This window comes from Antedon bifida, chromosome 3 (assembly GCF_963402885.1).
Source record: "Antedon bifida chromosome 3, ecAntBifi1.1, whole genome shotgun sequence".
NCBI lineage: Eukaryota > Metazoa > Echinodermata > Crinoidea > Comatulida > Antedonidae > Antedon > Antedon bifida.
The window spans coordinates 27,972,490-27,994,399 of NC_136228.1; the positions used below are offsets into that span (position 1 = coordinate 27,972,490).

The window sequence follows — 21,910 nt, forward strand, 5'->3', positions numbered from 1 at the left end:
TTATATTTAGGAATTAATAATTCTCTTCGTTACGTGTTTAGAAGAGAATTTATATCTCATCGTAGTTGTACGACACGGTTTGGTATGCCGTGTGTTGTGATGCAAATGGCTTGTGCAGGTGTAGTGGGAAAGGGAGTATGCTTAGTCATTCGCGGTCAACACGTCACACTGTTAAGTTCTTTACACCAGTTCGCGTTTTCCTTCTCATTATCTAATTAATTATGTGCCGTTATGGATTCAGAACAGGGCGTAGTTGGAGACCAGGGTTACGTTGACATTGCTGCGTCTCTAAACTTGGACATTAACCAGATATCTGCTGCTTGATGCTAAGTTGAGCAAATTCAAAAGGGAGCTTGCCGAGGAGTCGTATTCCCAGCTGAGTTCAGTGGTGAAACGTGCTAGGTCAGCGCCTGCGCAGTTTAAAAGGGAAGGTTGCAGGCACCAGTTCATGCACAACGAGAAGATAGAAGAGGCCGTGTCTAACATTGACAACGATCAGATTGAAAAGGCGAGGGAGGTGGTCAAGGTATTAGGTTTATTGACAAACGCCAAAAAATTGTCAAAATTGCCGACAAGCATGGTTGGGATACCATACAGGCATACGTGTCGGACGACCTTGCTAGCAATTCCGATGATGACAAGCGCCTGTCTAAAGCGGTACGTCAAGCGCAGTAATTTAAACGGCGAGAGCGGGAGCGCAAACGTAGGCGCTCTATTGGCAGCAGAGGACGTGGCAATTTTCGTTTTCAGTCCGTCACAAGTCCAACGAGAGCTCTTCCAGGAGTTCAGGCGCCAACAGCAACCCGTGCTAATCGCAGCTACCAGGCTTGCTGGGGATGCGGCCAAATTGGCCACATCCAGTACCAATGACATCAACGGGCAAGCAGTTCGCAGCAAGCAGGAGGAGGGAACAAGCATTAAGCAGATAAGTATTGATGACAGTTATTTATGATAGTTTTGACAACAATTACGAATATGAGACTAGTTTTCCGGAGTCACAGGCCGTTTGCGCCGCTGTAGAGAAGGTTGGTTAGAACACCTTAATCCACATTTGTTTGTGATTGATATTTTGAATAAGGGTTTTTATTTTTTCACTTTTGACCTAGAGTCCGGTTATCATCATATCGATATTTTTTAACCGCACCAGAAGTTGTTGGGGTTCAGCTGGGATTTCGATAACCGTGTTCGTTACTTTACATTTCCGTTCTCCCATTCGGGTTGAATACGGCTAGTTACTGTTTTACGAAAATGTTGAGGCCGTTGATTACTAGATGGCGATCAATGGGCCATGGCGCTATTTTGTATATTGATGATGGAATTTCGGGCCACGCTGACAAAATTTCCGATCAGCGGCTAGTCACATTGTTCAAAAAGATTTGGCGTCGTCTGGTATTAAAGTTAACGTAGCAAAAAGTGATTTCATTCCTAGGCAGTCGGGTGTGTGGTTGGACATGCTTGTAGATACTTCCATGCAGTTTAGTCTTCCCGCTAATAAGCTAGTAAAGACGCAGATTGCTATTCGAGAGTGCCTAAGTAGAAGTTTCAGTGGGTTCCATCAATGAGTTGCGATTCTGGCGTGCTAATTTGGCGGGGGTAAACGGTCAGCCTATCAAGCCCATGGCGTGCGCAACGTCAGCAATCTATTCAGATGCAAGCGATTCAGGATTCGGCGGGTTCTCGGTACAACTGAGTGATTCGGTGTGCGCCGGGTTATGGTCTGACTCTGAGAGTAACGGAATTAAGGGTAGGTACTTTTGTACGTCCTGCGTTCATTAAGAACACAATTACAGGGCAAAAAGTTAAAATGGTATACTGATAGCCCAAACGCTTGTCGCATCATATCGGTAGGTAGTACCAACGCAAATTTGCATGAGTTGAGCATTGACTTAAGATCCACATTGAGCCAGAATGGCTGCCGCGCGAATTGAACTCGCGAGCCGATCAGTTGAGTAGATTAATTGATCCAGATGATTGGTCTCTTAATCGTAGCGTTTTTTCACTTTTAGACAAACGATTTGGTCCGCACACCGTTGACAGATTCGCCTCCTCGCACTATTACGCTTAGTTGTCTCGTTTTAATTCACGATTTTGGAATCCCGGTTGCGAGGCGGCGGATAGTTTAACGCAAAACTGGGCTTGCGAAAATAATTGGGTTTGTCCGCCTGTGCTGCTTCTATGTCTTAAAATCAGTGCAGAATATGACGGAATGCAAAGCTTACGGAACAGTGATTGTTCCGGAGTGGCCGTCCGCGTCGTTTAGGCCGGCCCTTTCACCAAAACTGGGTTTCTTAAAGACATATTTGGTAGCGCACACGGTTTTGCCTAGATTAAACGATTTGTGCATTCCAGGACGAGGACAGTGCCTCGCCTACAAACCAGAGAAACGATTATTTCAGAATACGTTGCCTTTTAATTTACTCGCCATGATTTTTTATATTAGAAACGCATAAATCCCATATTATGTATGTTTGTATGTTTTATAGGCACAACTTGATTTTTCCCGTTCGGTGGTGAACGCATTTGGTTTGTGCATGCGCATAGACATACCATCGTGGATGAGAGACATAGTTCACAAGTAACTAGTGATTGGCCTACGATAGTCTGTAGTGTATAGTCCACGAGTCATAACACTGTGGATGAGAGACATAGTTCACGAGTAAATAGTGATTGGCCTACGATGCCGCAGTGTATAGTCCACGAGCGACAATGTGGAGCTACGACCGTGTCCGAGAGGTCATTAGCCTACGATGGGCTATCTCTTTATAACCGGCAATTGCCGTCCATGGGTGATTCTTTTCGGTTCGATCCGATTAAAGAGGCTTTAAAGTGATATTTAAAGCTCAATACAATCACAGGCATACTGAATGTTAATGGAAAGATTAAACGAGTACTTACCTAAGTATGATGTTTGGTCTTCATTTCATGAAGTAATGGTAGTGGGTAGAGATTATGTGAGATACGAGCCTAGCGCATGCGTAGAGCAGACTTGAACTTGAGATTACCACAGAGTAATAAACACCAATTAAACGATGAAATTTAATAAAATATTTTATGCAAAAGTAAAGGGTGGGCGAGGACGGGCACATAATCTCTACCCACTACCATTACTTCATGAAATGAAGACCAAACATCATACTTAGGTAAGTACTCGTTTAATCTTTCCATTTCATCTCGTAATACGTGGTTACGAGATTATTGTGAGATATTGAAAGCTACTCTGTGGTCATCTCACCAACAATAACCCGTAATAGAAAAGCACTATATACAACTTTTCGTTTTTTAATGAATGTCCATTTCAATTTATTCATCAAAGATCAACCAATTCAAAACAACACTAAAACATGCTTCAACAGAAATCTGTATGCAAAACCAAGTGACTAAACTACATCTTAAGAATAGCCTCCTGAAACTCTGAATTTTCTACCAAAACTGGTTTATTATAAAATTTACGAAACGTGTGTTCACTCGTCCAGCCCGCATTTAGCATAATTTGGGTAACTGGCACATTCTTAGTATTAGCAGCGGACGCCGCCGCTGCCCTTACTGAATGTGGTTTGTATTTACTATCAATTCCAGAGTTTAATAAAATTGTTTTTATCCACCTTGCTATGGTATCTTTTGAAACCTTATCATGAGGTTTTCTATAACTAATAAGTAACTGCTGTTCATCTTTGCGTAACATTGCGGTCTTTGCTAAATAACACTGCAACACATTTACTATGCACAAATTATCCTCAGCCTGATAGGCATCTAAACGAATCCTTTGGCCATGGTAGCCTGGTCTACTTTGTTTGATTAACTCATTTATTTTAAATTCAACATAATCATTCTCAATAATCATATTATCTATACGTAGTAAATGAACTGTCTGGATTCGGCTAGCTGTAATCAGTGTTATTAATGCTACAAGTTTATAAGTTAAGTCCCGTAACCTGAGCTCACAAGTAGGCTGTAATGTTCGAAGATATTTCAGCAAATCACCTGCATTCCATATATCATTATATCTTGGTTGGGGTGGTTTAAGATTAAATACGCCTTTCATGAATCGAGACACTAATGGATGATTACTAATTGGGATATTCCCCTCAAGAGTAACAAAAGATGATAATGCACTCCTTGCTGTATTGAGTGCACTATAACCTATCCCACTTTCAAAAAGATTTGTGAGAAATAGTAATACATTATTTAAATCTGGTTGCAACGGATTACTCTGTTGTTCACTACAAAAGTCACACCATCTATTAATGTAGGATCCATATTGTGATTTGGTTGCTGTCCGCCAAGATGCCAGTAAGATGTTGACTGCTGCATCCGGTACGCCTTTGCTTTTGAATGATCCCCTGATAATCTACAAGATAATAGTTGTAATTTGTGTGATAAAGGATGGGTTTTGTTCACACCAACTAATGTAAGGAGGTTCTTTGCTTTAGGTACTACAATAGGATTATCAATTAAAATCTTCAGTAGTTTAGCAAACCATGCCTGGGTTGGCCAGTTAGGGACAATTAAAATTCCCTCTGCTTTATCTTTGATAATTTTTTGAATACACCTTCCTACGACACAAAATGGAGGAAAGGCATAAAAGTTAAGTCTATTCCAATTCAATGAGAATGCATCCACTTCTATTGCCCCTGGGTCAGGGTACCAAGACACATATTTTGGTAATTGTGTATTCAAGCGAGAGGCAAACAGGTCAATATCAGCCTGTCCCTGTAATTCATTCAGTTTCAGGAATATTTTTGGATCAAGTTTCCACTCCAATTCATCTTCAAACTGTCGGGACATTTTATCTGCCACAATATTCTGCAGGCCAGGTAAGTGCACAGCAGTTACCCATATGTTACGTTGAATACACCATTCCCATAGATTTTTTGCTAAATCATTACATATTTTCGATTTAGTGCCTCCCATATTATTAATATATGCAATTGCTGTAGTGTTATCTAGTTTTAATCTTACATGAATATCTCGTTTTGAATTACAAAATGATTGTAGCGTTAAGAACGCTGCTTTTAGTTCCAATTGATTTATATTAAATATAGAGTCCTGGTCAATATCAACTGGTCCCCAACGACCTCCAATATGAGTAATTCCATTAGAACCACCCCATCCTAATCCACTGGCATCGGACTCTAGTGTCAAACCTGGATTTTGTCTATGAATATTTCTAACTACCTGGCCGACATTCATATACCACCATCTAGCTTCTTCTCTGGCACATATACTGATCTTTATTTTTGCTTCAAAATTACCTCTATTTATGGCAAGATATTTAATTTTCTCTCGTTCTAATTCTCTATAATGTAACTTCCCATACTCTGCCCCAGGTAATGATGCTACTACTTTCCCAATATAACATGCCAATTGTCGAATTGTTATTCTCTTTGACGTCATTATTTGTTTGGAAAATTCAGTAATTTGTTCAATTTTGCGTTGAGTTAATGTAATTGTCATGAGACTGGAGTCAATGACAAACCCAAGAAATTCAATTTTATGAGTAGGAATTAGAACAGACTTGGTAGGATGAATTACAAAACCCAATTGTTGTAGCATCCGAACAGTATCTGATACTGCTTGTTTAGCAGTAGATTGCGTTTCTGCAATGATGAGTGTATCATCTATATATGCTACTATCTCGTGACCGATACTCCTGAGGATGGACATTGGCACTTTAAGAATTTTAGTAAAGATCCTTGGACCTGATGTTAAGCCATTTGGCAATGCTTTAAATTGCCATTTCTCTCCCTTCCAGAGAAAGCGAAGGTATTTCCTAAATGATTGGTGAATTGGTATTGAATAATAAGCATCTTTTAAATCCAAGGAGGCAAAAAAGCAATTTTTTGTAACAAGGTTAATAGCTTGTTCCAGTCCAGTCAGGGCGTGTGGCGCTGTGTGTTGGACGTTCGACTACTGATCGTTAGACCGAGGTTCGAATCCAACTCTCGCCGCATTGCTTGTATCCTTAGGCAAGATACTTTACTTACGTTTGCCTCTCTCCACCCAGGTGTATAAATGGGTACCCGGTTAGATCAAGACACAACTTTGCGCTGATTACTAGCTGCATATATGGGAGTATGTTTCCATAGGTGTTTGATCAGGAAATGACTGGGGTAATAATGTTCAGCGCATTGAGAGCTTGCTTATATGCGCTATATAAGAATGAACTATTATTATTATTATTAATCCATCTTAAAATGATGGTAAACAATGTACTCATTTAATTTTGATAGATCTAGGATCATTCGGATTCCCCCATCTTTCTTTTGTCTTGTAAATATGTTAGAAATGAATTCGTGGTCCTCAGGAGTGGCCCTTTCAATCACCTGTTTTTTGATTAAGGATAATATCTCATTATCCACAGCACTAACCTCATGGTAGTTTAACTTATAGGGATATGGAATCCTCTCCTGAATTGGTGGAGAGCTAAAAAATTCCAACTGGTATCCCTTGATAATATTAAGCACAATCTGATCAGAAGTGTATTTATTCCACTCTGATTCATATTTTCTTATCTGTCCCCCAATAAACTGATTGGAATTTAAGTATATACTTACCTCATTAGTTATTTCTTTTCTTGTGTTGTCAGCGGGGCTTTGGATTTTGTGAATGGTTTCTTGTGGCTTGACCACTGTCCTCTCCTGAGAGGTTGTCCTAAAAAAGGACCCCTAGAGTAGCCACGGCCTCTAGTTCCTTCATAAGGGTTAAACCGCCAAGTTCCTCTACCCCTGTTCATGACTCTTCCTCTGAAATGGGAACCCCGGTACACATTATATGGTTGTCTTTTAGTTACAGTTTGGATTTTGTCTTTCATGTCTTTGACTCTTTTTGCCAAATCATCTCCAAATAACAATGTGGAGACCGGAATGGACGCCTTACACAGCGCCTGCTTGTATTTTTCATCCAATTCAGGTTTTAAATTCTCGCGTCTGATTAGACTTAGTTCAAAGTTGGCATGTGCCATCAATGCTATTATATCTTCCTTTGTTGAGGAAGGTTCGCTTTCTTGTTGGTTCACCATGGCTGAAATAGCCCCAATCATGCTTCTCTGAACCCGTTGTATTTTCAAGTCCGACGACTTTGATGCAGCTGAAATGTTATCCCATATAATAGGGTTAACCTTTGGTACAACCAGGTTTTCTAGGTTGGCTGGTGGTGGGTATTTATCGATTGTATCATTAATTTTATCATCTTCCAATTTTTCAGAAATCAGTAAACTAACACTTTGAGCCAATCCTTCGTTAATATTTGACCCTGTGGGTCTGGTCGCCTTAAATCGGCTTGCAAATATTGGGCCAGTGGCCTTGTTGCTTTCACTCCCTGTGGGAGACAGGTGCTGGTCACCATCTTTATCTTTAGGGTCAGAATTGAATTCACTCCCTGTGGGAGGACTCTCATCATCATCATAATCATAGTACTGTGTACTACCAGTGTTATAGGCTATTTCCTGTAACATGTGACATAGATTCGCATTTGAATCTTCTTGTTTTTCTAACGATTTTTCAATAGCAGTCATTCTGCTTTCCAAACCGGCCACCTCATTATTCGACCGTTTCACTTTTTTCGTTTTAGACACACTGCCACTAGTACTTACTGCTGGCATTGCGTTTTGTATTTGACTTTTCTTCAGACAAAAACTCTTTCATGCAAGCATGATTATATTGTTCCACCTCTATAGGTGCACCTAGGTCTAAGCCAAGGTCTAAATCATCTGTCAATACAGACTCTTGTCTATCGTCTGCCGACATTTTTGATACTGACTGTACTTACGTGTACGCCAACAACGGCCTTGGTTGGTGCTCCGCGGAACACAATTCCTTCCCCAGACGATGACAGGCCACACACTGGATGTCGAATGGCGCGAATTGCCTGCCACACTGTGTAAAAACCAACCTGGCTGGGTATCGACAAATTGTTTTGGATTTATGTCAGCTAATTGAGCGTAGAATTTATAAAAAGACTTCAGCAAACAAACCCAAAAGTTTAAACCTGTGATTGGTCCGCAACTTCGTTGATTTCCCACGCTAATTATGTATATTTTGTAAGTTTCTTCCTCTTTGGAGTGCAAGAAACGTTCAAGAAAACTGCATGTACTTGCTCACTGCTCTACGCATGCGCTAGGCTCGTATCTCACAATAATCTCGTAACCACGTATTACGAGATGAAATTGTCAGTTTCGTATGTTGATAGCCTCTTGAGAGGGGGAAATCTCTTTGTTGGTTTGTCTAGTTGAAGGTGTACATCGTAGCGGTGACGCGCTACATGTCTTTAACCTAATTTACCTGTCCGGTTTCCTTTTGCGTTTCAGACGTGCTCAGCAGTGTGATCTGGAGCGAGTTTGAAGCTGAAAGTTACATCAGCAACAATGAGTATCTTTCAGGTCTGGTCTCTTCACTCAAAGAGTCGGTGTTGGCTTCAAAGGCAGGGTCTACTACACGCAAATACAGCGGAGGTTGGAAGCGATGGAAGGTCTTTGCGGTTCAGTTTAAGCTGCACATTTTTCCGGTTAAGCCTACAGAAATGGCCTTATACATCGAACACCTCAAGTTGTCTGCGTCATCAGTTTCGCCAATCAATTCTGCCATTTACAGCATACGATGGGCTCACAACCTGACCGGTATTTGTCACCCCCTACGGACAGCAATTTCTTGAAGTCGTCGGCCATTGAAGGCAGTCGCCGTAAGCTTGCAAAGCGCATGTCGCAAAAGTCACCAAATATATTCAGAGGTCCAAGGGTAGCCTAAGCGCTTCAGTCATCCTCAGGCTGCTTTTTATTTGTTTAGTGTCATTCTCCGGGATGTTACGATGTGATGAGGTAATTAATTTACGTTTGCGCGACATATCAATTTTCAAGGATCACATGGCCGTGTTCATAGCCAAAAGAAAAAAAACGACCAGTTTCGAGAAGGGCATTCGGTCTTTATCGCCAGGTCAGGCAAGCCCACATGTCCAGTCGCTATGGCTGAATGTTATATTGCCGCTCTCGGTGTTTCTTCACCATCCTATCCTATGATTTGCGGTTTTCGTCGTTCAAAAAGTCACGGTCTTAAGCCCACGGCTATGGCAATATCGTATACGACCGCTCGAGATTTGATTTTGGGTGGTCTATCACAATACGTGGACGATCCCAGAGCTTTGAGAGCAGGGGGAGCAACCGAGGCTGCTTCTACATACGGGTTCCGTCAATGAAAGATGCATCACTCGCCAAGGGAGATGGAAATCGTCTCAAAGGACATGTACATTAGGACTCGCTTTCTAACAGGTTATCTGTGTCACGAGCTAATGAAGCTCTGAATTGCTACTTTGTATTTTTATTGGGTATTTGTTGTGTTCTACCTATGCTTTAGTACTATATGAGACTAGCCTAGGCCTATGTAGCACAGGCGGTCTAGTCTAGCATAGGCTATGTATCTAGCCTAGTAAGTAGGCCTAGGCCTAGCTTCCTTACTTCTTCAGTCAGGACATGTGGCCAATCCAAATGGGAAAAAATTATGCCATCATATGCCTACCTGTCAAACCAATCTCTACTCCAATTGCATTCCATATATCTTTTTTTAAAATTACATCTTTGTAATTCGCGTCTGATTTGTTGTACAGCACCTCATTTCCTGGTACAAGGAGGATTAACGTTTCGTCTAGGCCCATAGATGACTCCATCGCGATTGACTCTCGATGATCTGTCTGATTTGATTTTTTTGGCGCTTGCCATAAATAAAGCTCTCTGATTGGTTGAAATATTTTTATTGTTCGCGTCCAAATAAAATATCGCTCATGCAAGCGGTATGTAAAACTATCTTTTATCGTACACGATAGAATCGTTATTTATCGTCCTAGTGTGAACGGTTCTATTGATTTTAACTTAAGCGATGTTTTTCTATCATCGTGTTTCGTTATAGTTATCGTCGTAGTAGTTCAAGTTCAAAAAAACATTTATTTGTTCAACAATGGCATTATACAGTATAATATATAGGTGTGTACATAAATGAAAACATAGTAATAAGCCATCATTTGGGGTCTTCTCTAGAAGAAATCAAGTTTCTTGTCTCGAGAAAGACCCCAGAAACAATACACATACATTTAAACTAATACAATTTACTACATAAAATAATAAATGAAAACAAAAACGATGAAATAAACATAGATACTTTCAGTATAAACAGGCCTTAACTCCCCTACTAGTGGGGTGTAGTTGTTGAGACTTTAGAGTATCGATGAGGTTGTAAGTTGTCTTGGGAGTATCATCTGAACGTGTAGTTTTCTCGGGAATCGTCTGAGAATACGTGTAGTTGTCTTGGGAGTATCGTCTGAAGGTACGTGTAGTTGTCTTGGGAGTATCGCCTGAGGATACGTGTAGTTGTCTTGAGAGTATCGGCTGAGGATACGTGTAGTTGTCTTGAGAGTATCGGCTGAGGATACGTGTAGTTGTCTTGAGATTTTCGTCTGAGGATATGTGTAGTTGTCTTGAGAGTATCGGCTGAGGATACGTGTAGTTGTCTTGAAAGTTTCGTCTGAGGATACGTGTAGTTGTCTTGGGAGTATCGTCTGAAGGTACGTGTAGTTGTTTGGGAGTATTGTCTGAAGGTACGTGTAGTTGTTTAGGAGTATCGTCTGAGGATACATGTAGTTGTCTTGGGAGGAGTATCATCTGAAGATACGTGTATTGTCTTGGGAGTATCGTCTGAGGATACGTGTAGTTGTCTTGGGAGTATCGTCTGAGGATACGTGTAGTTGTCTTGGGAGGAGTATCATCTGAAGATATGTGCATTGTCTTGAAAGTATCGTCTGAGGATACGTGTAGTTGTCTTGAGAGTATCGTCTGAGGATACATTCCTGTCTTGGGAGTATCGTCTGAGGATACGTGTAGTATTGCTTCATGGAAGTATTATCGTCTGAGGGTTGCCTTGGCCGGGGTATCGTCTAGGGTGTATGGTTGTCTTGGGAGTATCGTCTGAGGGTGCATGTAGTTGTCTTGGGAGTCTTAGGGTGTAGTTGCCTTGGGAGTCGTCTGAGTGTTGGTGCCTTGGCCGGAAATATCGTCTAGGGTGTTATAGTTGCCTTCTCGGGAGTATCGTCTGAGGGTACGTGATGTCGTCTTTGGGAATATCGTGCGAGGGTGTGGTGGTCTTTGAAATATTGCCTGAGGATGTAGTTGTTTGGTGAGTATTATCTAGGGTAGTTATATCCAGAGAATATCGTCTAGGGTATTGTATTAATGGTGTATAAGTTGTCTGGATGTGTACTAGTAGTTTTCGGAGAATATACTGTAGACGACGGTTGTAATCCAGGAAGTATCGCGTTATTCTAATTGTACACCCTTGACGTTATAGAGAAAATTGATGACGTTATAGAGAAAATTAATGACGTTAGGGAGAAAATTAATGACGTTAGGGAGAAAATTAATGACGTTAGAGAGAAAATTAATGACGTTAGAGAGAAAATTAATGACGTTGGGGAGAAAATTAATGACGTTGGGGAGAAAATTAATGACGTTAGGGAGAAAATTAATGACGTTAGGGAGAAAATTAATGACGTTAGAGAGAAAATTAATGACGTTAGAGAGAAATTTAATGACGTTAGGGAGAAAATTAATGACGTTAGGGAGAAAATTAATGACGTTAGAGAGAAAATTAATGACGTTAGAGAGAAAATTAATGACGTTAGAGAGAAAATTAATGACGTTAGAGAGAAAATTAATGACGTTAGGGAGAAAATTAATGACGTTAGGGAGAAAATTAATGACGTTAGAGAGAAAATTAATGACGTTAGAGAGAAAATTAATGACGTTAGAGAGAAAATTAATGACGTTAGGGAGAAAATTAATGACGTTAGAGAGAAAATTAATGACGTTAGAGAGAAAATTAATGACGTTAGGGAGAAAATTAATGACGTTGGGGAGAAAATTAATGACGTTGGGGAGAAAATTAATGACGTTGGGGAGAAAATTAATGACGTTGGGGAGAAATATACAACAATTAGAATTGTATCCTAAAGCTCTGTCTACACTATCAAATTAGTTTGAAAAAAAGTGTGATGTGTCCAATTATGGTAGTAATATGCCCAGATATAGTAGTGATATGACATCATCATACATATATTTATGGGCACATCACATTTTTTTGTCACATAAAATTTGATAATGTAGACAGAGCTTTAACGGTAGAAAATAAGGGTTTGTATAAACTTTACCTATTTATAGCATTTTCCTTTTACACTTAAAAATCTTAATAAGCGATATCATCAGTCCTGGATATCATCTGCCGTTAGGCCAAATTAAATTTTAATATTGTCATCCGGAATAACATACATAGGTTTTTGAAAAAATATTAACATTCAAATTCAGCCTCAACGTAAAAAAAAAATAATTCAGGGACGTTCCCCTAATTAGGGTGAAAAGGGGTTGGCAGGTGTAAACATATATTGCTCCCTCGTTCGTTTCATTGGAACGTTGTCTTGAATAAAGTGGTCTACTGTAACTCTATACATCAATCAAACCAATAGGTTTTTTTATGGTAGGCCTACACAAATTTACAACTCAAATTGAACACGAAACTAATAAATAATACATTTCTATTTACAGTTTTCAGTTAACAACGATCCTATGAAACAATCCATTTGAAAATACTGTAAAGTAAACCATATAGGTCCATAATAATGATACCAATAAATACACTCATTATAATCATTTATATATATTACAACTATATTAATTTTTCAAAATTAGAGATTATTTCATTAGCTAACAAAAAAGTAATGTTATTAAGGGGACACCTTCAGCACTCAGCAAAATGCTGCAGAGTTAAAACATACATTGCTCTTCATTCGTTTTACGAGAAAGCGTCCACTTAAAAAATTGCCCAAAAAGAGACTTTCTACTACTTTTATTTGTATATTTAGTTGCGTTTGGTAATAGCACTGTCCTATCAAGTTTTACAGGTAGGCCTATATGCTCACATATTTACATTTGGATTAACATATGTACTGTAGTTGGAGCATGGTGGCACAATCTATCTTGACTATTAGTATTACCAATCTAATGTTTAAATAGTGCATTCCTGAGTACACAATTATAATTATATTTTTAATTGACTACACTACGCTTTTGGTTTATGTAAATTTAAAGTGTGTATACAGTGCATGGGACCTACCAATATACTTAAATAGTTGGGTGAAGTATACATATTGATAGTAAACTGAATTTTCTCAGCCTACATATGCTAATATCAAAAACTAAATTATTGAAAATAATTATTAGATTTAAGCTTAATGATGTCACATCACTACCATATTTGGGAATATCACCACCAAATTTGGCACAACATAAAAAAGATTTTTATTTACATGGAACAACAGTGGAAAACTTATTTTGATAAAGTTTCGGCAAATTTAAAATGCAAAATAGCACATTCTAAGTATAATTCCATTAATAAAAAAATACACCTTTTAGTTTTACTGTTCTTTCGGAGTTTACACACACTGGGGCACACACCGAACAAAACGGCAGTATGGATAAACTTCAGAGATCTGCTAGGCAATATGAAAAGGTATACAATTGTACCATCATGTCCAGTGGTTGTTGAAATAATCACATTAAACGTACAATGTTTACCAATCATAACATTTGACATAGCCAGGTATTTTGGTGTAAAATTACCACTGATCATATAGTATTGATCATATAAATTAATAATACAAATAGCATTTCTCCTATACACTTTTTTCAAACTGATTTTTTTAATATGCTATAAAGAAACTTGATGTTTATAAATAAACTGAAACTGAAAACAAGAGTTACTTATATGAAATGTCCAGGCTTTCTATCGAGGCAATCAGCACTGTGAGTAGACAAGTGTAAAGAAGCTTTTTAAAAAAGTTACACATGCAATCCTGCCTGTTTGCTATCTAATTTTCACATTGTTTCTAAGGGTTTACAATTCTTCTCTCCGCAATTCTCTCTGTTTGGAAATCATAGTTATATTTTTCTTCTATCTGTTCAGGTGTTAAGTACGGAATTTTCGGTACATAGTACTGTAAGAGAAAATCAATTGATTATAATCATCCTGGAATCCATCAGTAATTCAAAGACACACAATTAGTACAAGAAAACCACTTCAAGGCAGTTGCATATTCAAGGTCTTATACCTGTAGAGTTCTAGATTAGTGGAACCCTCAAACAAATTATATTGTCACTACTGTAGCGCAGCAATAAACCAATTTATAAAGGAATGACAACAGTTGGTCTACACACAAATTTAAGTACTATCAATATATTTCAAGAGAATTTGCAAAAATGACTATGTAGGGACTCTAATACCCTTTTCACACCTGCATAAATTGTTACAACTTGTAACCAGGTTTGATCTTCCAATTTATTACACATTTTCATACACGCATATTCGAACCGTGAAAAATCTTGGCAAAGCGAAAGCAAAGTTGCGAGCTATATGATTATTATGATTGGTCAATTTAATACCATGGGCAATACACACATGCGCAGTAAAAACTCAGAACAAATGGATCCCTGTGAAATCTTAAAATTTTCCACAAAATTGTCTTCACATTATGCAAACCTGGTTATTTTTTGCAGGTGTTTAGTTTAACTTTATATAGTCAGCGGCGACTGATTAGAATACTGTATAAACTTACACTTGACATTGAATTTAAACTTTTGAAAGTACTATTGATTTGGAATGTTACACCATCTAGAGCTGAAAAAAAAGAAAATAGTTGCTTATTAGGTATTGCATGTTGCAGCTATAGAATCATGCAAAGAGGACATAATAATAAAAATTAGAATACTGTAAAACAAAACACTGATTTAATATAACATTCCTACTGTATTTTATTTTATTTCTTTTCCTTATTTTTCTTATGGATCAAGAAATATATACAGAAATTAAATATATATATATTTTGGGAAACAAAATGTTTTAAATGTGAAAGTTTTGAAAAACCGTGAAAACACATTTTTATTTTTATCTATTTATGCAAAATTGAGGAGGAAAAAAGTATATAAATAAAAAAAAAATATATGTTTTTCATATGAAAATACTAATTTTTATTACAAAGAGTTATCTGGCTAACGACTGTAGGTCATTGACAATTTTCCTGACTCTGCTTCACTGCAAAAATACTGTAAGTTATCAATATGGCTGCAAAGATTTTATAAAAAAAATACTGTAATAAACTAAACACAATAGAATTTTGAAATGTGGAGTTTAATGTGTGTTATGCTTTGTTTTATGTTGATAGTCACAAAATAATAAAGATTGTTGGACAAGTTCAGTTGGTTTTGTTTCCTCGTTATTCCACAGTTTGCGCGTACCCGTACACTTCCCACCGATAGGTGGCCCTAGACAGTTTTATCTTAAAATATTACATGGAACTGCCTTTTTAAACACCAAATTTAAAAAAAAAATGATTCTAAAATACTTATAATTGTAGACTGCCTAATACATACAGCAGGTTGATAAAAGGGCTGTGGGCCAAAAAGTGCCAAACAGAAACATGAGAAATTTCATACACACGCACTATATTTCTTCTTACATGAAAATACTTACGTTGATAATGTAACTGATGAGCTCTCATTGTTCCACTTCTAGTGATGGGTGCACTCTGGGTATTTGGCGTTAACTGTGTTCTGGTTTAAAAAAATACAATAAATTTGAAAAACTTGGAAAATGAGTTAACAATGTGAAGCCTTCTAAAGCACTCTCTACACTATCAAATTTTATGTGATGTTCCCATATATGGACATGATGATGTCATACCATATTTAAGCATATCACTACCATATGGTCACATCACACTTTTTTGTCAAACTAGTGTAGACAGATCTTTAGGCACTGTATGTAGAAAGTTAAAGATCAAGTTTGTGTTACATGTCAATTCCTGTTATGAGGATACTTTCTATGAAACAAACTAGGGGGGCAATATAACGTTTTATTGTTTTCACTACAATCAACCTTTATCCAGGGCACACTTGTTGTTTGAGGATGTTCCCTTCAGTGGGACCAGAGCAGGGCCCATAAAAAATATAGTAGTACAATACTAGGCCCCTATTTATGAAACAGTAAGTGAAACAAAGTTTATGTCAAGCGGCTGGGGCTGCCTTTTGATTTATCACAATTTCAGCAATGTTGACGCACAAAAGACAGAATTAGAAGTTTACAGTATTTACAGAAAATCTGAATTTAAAAACAAGCATTCAAATATGCTGAAAAAACGCCAAAGCGACCCTCCATCCCCAGTGTTGGAGGGCCCCTTAAAGATTTTGCCAAAACCAGGGGCCTTCAGCATCTGCGTTATGGCACTGGTTCACAGATTCCATATACCATAAATATAACAAGGCTGAAATCAATCACATTGGTCACATGTTAGTGTGTTTGGTTAAATGTCTCTTACCTTGGGGCGGGTACAGGCCTAGGCCTAGGTGCTGGCTCGGGTACTGTTGTTAATATTGGTGCTGGTTTGGGTCCTGTCCCATATCTTATTGATAATGTTAAACCATTTATTTCTCTGTGAACAGCACAATTTTAAATAAAATTAAAATTAGGTATTACAAAAATACAATGTCTCTATTTGAGATTCGAACTTGCGATCTAATGTTTACAGAGAGTATCAATTATCATACCATTAGACCACAGAGTCATATTATTGACCTTTTATCACATGATTTTCCCCACTGTATCTAGGCATACTAATTTGTGTAGTAGGATAATTTTGATATTCATATATGCATAACATTTGACTGATGTATCATAGGAATTATTTTAAAAAAAATGTTCCTTTGATACCTGCTCTATCACATACAGCACAAGAAAATTCTACAAAAGGGAGAATCGGAAGCTATTTTTTAAAACTGTTTTACAATATGAAGAACAATAACATTTTTACTTACCCCCTACCATGTGATTCTGCAATAGGATATTTTGTATTTTTAGTCAAGAACACTTCACATATTGCTAGCCCTGATGTTACTCTATTAGCATATTGTACCATTATTTGCTTCTTTTTTAAACTTGGTTCAGCTGGTTAAAGAAAAATTATTGAAAATAGCAATTACTGTATATAATCATGGACAGAAGAACACAAGGACTGCATCGGTGGTGAAATCAAACAATTACAATTGCCTGATGCTAAAGCACTGCTTTAAATCAAACTGGTTCACAAAAAAGCCCCTGTGGCATGGGGATTACCACCTATGGGATAGAACAGTGATTAATTTACTATTCAATCATGAGGCTTTTTGTTGTGTTTCCATTGATTCCAGGCCCTCCAAAATGAAATTTGTTTGTACAGTAGAACCCCTCTATTAGGGCACCCCTATTAAACAACAACACACTCACTGACATTATCTAAAAACCATACCTGTGTCTTTTGTTACATTCAGAGCTGTGTACCTCTCTGGCGTTTGTCCATTTTCTTTTATTATTGATAAGTCTTTTAGCACCATAGTATTAGAGCCCTGAAAAAAATTTGGCCTGCTCATGAAACATCTTCATCTTTTATGTTTTTTTTCTTAAAGAAATAATGGGACTGATTGTCTAAAATGAAAGTCTAGACACTTTTAAGCCAAATGTATGTGTATGCGATTAGAATCTAGTGATGGAAAATGAAAGGTGTGATGCTGAGATTAATCATAATGTATTTCCCTTAATTTCTAAATAATAATTGTTCAACTGAGATATGCTTTATTTTCATCCTGGAATTGGAAAGGTTCATTTAGTCATCTTATGAGAAATCGAAATAAAATTGTTCTTACATCTGTTGTTGGTAGCTTCCTAGTGAAACATAAATATCTCTTTGTCTTTTTGAGGAAAGAATCTTTCCACAAGTCTGCATCTTGTCCATCTGTAGTTAAATCAATCTGAAGCAAAGAAATTACAAAGATTAATATTAAAACTTATAAAATAAAACAACAGTAGAACTATTAATGTCACTCTTTCCTGGTAAGACCTACTGTAAGAAGTGTCTCCTCCAACAAGTGTTGGCCATTTAAAAGAAATTGATCTAAAAAACAAATACCTGTACTGTACCAAAATCTCTGAAATTATACAGTAAGGTTCTCCTACACCTATGGCATTAGTATTCATATTAAACATTTTAAACCCCAAGTTTTCTCAACAAAATATACATAAAATATATATCAGTTGGAGCGGCTTTTTCATATTCTCACAGATTTCCTTTACTTCACCATTTATAAATTAGTTTTTTTTATATCACTGGCGGGTATAGAGTTTCTATATGTCTGTACATTTATGTAAACTCAAACGCTTTTAATGTTACCAACCACAAATTATTAAGAAAATACCATTCTTTCAGAATACGATATTCTCTGGTCAATAGAAACAGGCCCTAAGTCTGCTACAAGGCTCTGTCATGATATGTTACAAAACTTACCACCTGGTATCCCGGTGGACAGTATGATTTTTCTGAAACTATAAAAATGTCTGTGATTGGATAATCTGGTGGAAGAATTTTTTCAACCATGGTGTTGACCAATCAGCTTAACTGTATTATGTGGGTCTTCCTGCAATTTGTCTTTTATTTTCACTGCCAAAAAAAAAACACACACTACATAGTTTATGTAAAAATAAATACTATATGGACCTATTGCGATAATTGTTTTTGTCTTTATACAGTTAAAAATGTGAAAAAGAAGTCTATTCTAATAACTTAAGTGGCCCGCTATAAATACCAGAATGCGCAGATTGATATTTTCATATTGTGATGTGATGCACCCACACTTCTATCGTTCGTCAAAAGTGTAAACTAATAAAAGAACCGAAAAGAACAGCGAAAAAAAAAAATTTTGTATTAACGGATTCTGCAAAAAAGGAAAGACAATTAATTCAGCAACGAGACAACGCCAGGCTAGGCCTATAGCTAACGTACAATGTCCGTATGTTACCACTGTTTACCAGCTAGGCCTACAAAACTTAACCTATCTAAGATAGGCCTAGAGAAGTCTACGAGAGAGACGATACTTACTGTAGGTATTCCCTTTTTATCATAATTAACATTAGAACGCACATTTAAGACAAGAAATGACCTGCTTTAATGTTTTTAAAGTTATATACTGTATATCCATTATTTTCACAAAACATCAACAATTGCGGGTATATAGTATCTATAGGGTCCTACTAAACACCACCAGATACCACCAGATACCACCAGATACCTACTAGAGCAATAAATCCTACCACCAGAGAGCAGCCACCTGTTTGGAATTGATTATTAATGGTATATTACAAATTTCAAAGCTTAATTCTTTCAGAAACTGATAAAATTGAAGTTTAAAGTTAAATTTCTCGCCGTCGTATTCCAGAAACGAATGCGTTTGATAAACATTATAGCAACGAAACGAACGCATTCATCCGTGTCCCTTGTGTATTGTATTCAACGGTGAACTATGAGGCGCTACCGATGAATTTATTTGGTCAAATAAAATCAGAAATTCGTTTAATAAATAAAACTTAATGCAAACTAACTTTAGTCAGTGATGTTCGTTACATACGAAACATGATAAAAACATAATGAAAAATGAAAGACTAATCGCGCAATCGATTGGTGTATTTTATGTGACTGACTAAGGTAACAAAAAAAAACCATCGGTAGCGCCTCATAGTTGACCGTTGAATACAATACACAAGAGACACGGATGAATGCGTTCGTTTCGTTGCTATAATGTTTATCAAACGCATTCGGTTCTGGAATACGACGGCGAGAAATTCAACTTTAAACTTTAATTTTATCAGTTTCTGGAAAAATTAAGCTTTGAAATTTGCAATATACCCTTAATAATCAATTCCAAACAGGTGGCTGCTCTCTGGTGGTAAGATTTATTGCTCTAGTAGGTATCTGGTGGTATCTGGTGGTGTTTAGTAGGACCGGTATCTATAAATATTCTCCCATATTTCAAATTTAATTAAATTCTCTCAGCGTTTACAAACGATTTCGATCCAAGTCGGCCCTAAACCGTCTCGGCCTAAGTCAAGTCGGCCCCAGGTCAACTCGGCCCCAAGTCAACTCGGCCCCACGTCAACTCGGCCCCAAGTCAACTCGGCCTCACGTCAACTCGGCCAAAAAATAATCGGTCAACTCGGCCCCATTAAAGTATGGAACGCAAAAAGTGCAAAGGAAGGGGATTGATATTTCTTCACATTTTTTTTACCTATGAATAATTCTGACTTTTAATGAATATTAATATTTAGACAATGATACATTTAGCAACAAAAATAAGAATGATAAGCAATCATTATTACTTATTACAATGAACATTTGGATAATAAATAGGAACACATTGTAGGCCCAATAATGATGATGCATGTACGTCGGCGCGTATGTTCGTTCGTGCGTCAAAATTCAATCATGTCCGATATGCGAGGACATGAACTATTAGGTGTAGTAATTAGATTGTTTGGTTGAATCATTGAGGTATCAAATATTAATGTTAACTATGGTTGAATCACGCGTAGATTTTTTTCAGTGCTGCATATCCATTTGATTAGGCGACAACATCTGAAACCAATTCGTAGCTGCGCCTCCCTGCGCCTTTGCTAGCTATTTCGATATCTACAACTGCTACGTGTTTTCGCTTTTTTAAAAACGCAAATCATGGACAAAAACGAGGCACGCCAAAACGATGTACGATCATGTTTTCTATGCCAAATGGTGGAACGTAGGCCTACGTCTTCGATTTACTAAAATGCTGTACCTGCACGTGTTTTTGTAACATGCGGGTACTTCTATTCATATCGGCAATGAGATCATTTTTTATATGAGTATTTTTCTTATTTCTTCATTTTTTTTAAAGCGTGGATAGTAATAATCATAATAATATTAAGCACTTTTTGCGTTCCATACTTTATTGTGGCCGAGTTGACCGATTAGTTTTTGGCCGAGTTGACGTGAGGCCGAGTTGACTTGAGGCCGAGTTGACTTGAGGCCGAGTTGACGTGGGGCCGACTTGACGTGGGGCCGACTTGACTTTGGCCGAGACGGTTTGGGGCCGACTTGACCTGCACCCTTACAAACACTAGGCCTAGGCCTAGTAGTAGTGAAAACATTTTCATCTGGTAACTAGTAATATGACTTTCAAATATTTTGTTCATGGGTGGATTATATACTAAGTGAGAGTGTACAGTATTTTTTTGTATAACAATTAAACAGGATGGATCAGTATGACTCACATCGCTATTGTACAGTATTAATGATTCATTGTTCGTTGAAACTCAAACAATTCACACTTCATTCATTCAATTTCATTGACTGATTATATTATAACAAAATATCACACAATCAGTTTTACTTTTACACAATTATTGTTGTTACTGTGTAGCAAATACCATTTAAGCGTAATATACTGTGTACAGAAAATGCCAATTAAAAAAAAACTACGCTAGGCCCTTCTTATTTTGGTTTTCTAGTATCTTGAGAGCATCCTTCCCGGCCTACACTACCAAAAGAGTCAGACTTACAATACAGTTTGTAAACATTGTCATCCGTCTAGCCTGGGCTAAATTGTTTAGGAATTTTCAAGTAAAAATAACAATTTATTTAATATTTTTATTCTACTATAAATATATAACTTACCTAAAGTAACATTAGATGAAATAAAAAGTGCTACTTGTTTTGTCACTTTCATACAGCAAATACAAATGACGACTAGGGGGCCTACCTTTTTTAACCAGCAGTTTTAGTCATCAGTCAGAGCCGATCGTAATGGGGGGTTTCCCCGATTTTTTTACGTGGGCTTTATCAATCAACATTATTTTATTTGCGGCTGGAATTAACGTACGTGATATTTAAAAATATTTTTATACAAGATAAATAATATTTCGCGTGCTTTATAATTTAATAAAAATATTAAAAGGTTAAGGAACTGAGAATAGACACTGGATTCTTTACTTAC

The 21,910-nt window shown here is 37.3% G+C and overlaps 3 protein-coding genes and 1 pseudogene across 4 annotated transcripts in view; 1 reads left to right on the plus strand and 3 right to left on the minus strand.

The window, feature by feature from the left end:
- Positions 1–231: 231 nt before the first annotated feature.
- Positions 232–1,407, plus strand: LOC144838347 (uncharacterized; annotated as a pseudogene).
- Positions 1,408–2,980: 1,573 nt separating this feature from the next.
- Positions 2,981–21,910, minus strand: part of LOC144836884 (target of rapamycin complex 2 subunit MAPKAP1-like) — a 105,416-nt gene continuing 86,486 nt past the window's right edge. The window contains exon 12 of the transcript XR_013611403.1: positions 2,981–2,991. The gene's annotated coding sequence lies outside the window, so the exon portion shown is untranslated. The remainder of the gene's footprint in view (positions 2,992–21,910) is intronic.
- LOC144838348 (uncharacterized) lies at positions 3,383–6,559 on the minus strand. Its single transcript, XM_078693686.1, has 3 exons — positions 6,555–6,559; positions 4,438–5,770; positions 3,383–4,348 (listed from the first exon to the last, which is right to left on the minus strand). The coding sequence occupies exons 1-3, from the start codon at positions 6,557–6,559 to the stop codon at positions 3,383–3,385; spliced, it is 2,304 nt and encodes a 767-aa protein (XP_078549812.1).
- LOC144836925 (multivesicular body subunit 12B-like) lies at positions 12,246–21,740 on the minus strand. Of its 2 annotated transcripts, none has more exons than XM_078691867.1 (9): positions 21,592–21,740; positions 18,397–18,549; positions 17,759–17,863; positions 17,365–17,461; positions 16,895–17,024; positions 16,399–16,512; positions 15,555–15,634; positions 14,641–14,702; positions 12,246–14,022 (listed from the first exon to the last, which is right to left on the minus strand). In XM_078691867.1, exons 2-9 carry the CDS (start codon positions 18,484–18,486, stop codon positions 13,915–13,917), a joined length of 786 nt encoding a protein of 261 aa, XP_078547993.1. In that variant the 5' UTR covers positions 18,487–18,549; positions 21,592–21,740; the 3' UTR covers positions 12,246–13,914. The 2 variants fall into 2 exon arrangements, with proteins under 2 accessions (XP_078547993.1, XP_078547995.1); XM_078691869.1 differs by having other exon boundaries at positions 21,677–21,701.

Excerpts from the sequence above, each read along its gene's own strand:
- LOC144838348 (XM_078693686.1), bottom strand. Across the intron at positions 4,349-4,437 it reads TTTTAATTGATAATCCTATT|ATTATCAGGGGATCATTCAA; the intron begins GTAGTACCTAAA and ends ATTATCTTGTAG.
- LOC144836925 (XM_078691867.1), bottom strand. The coding sequence starts at position 18,486 with ATGGTTGAAAAAATTCTTCCACCAGATTATCCAATCACAGACATTTTT. Across the intron at positions 17,864-18,396 it reads GTCCACCGGGATACCAGGTG|ATTGATTTAACTACAGATGG; the intron begins GTAAGTTTTGTA and ends TCTTTGCTTCAG. Across the intron at positions 14,703-15,554 it reads TCATCAGTTACATTATCAAC|CTCTAGATGGTGTAACATTC; the intron begins GTAAGTATTTTC and ends CTTTTTTTTCAG.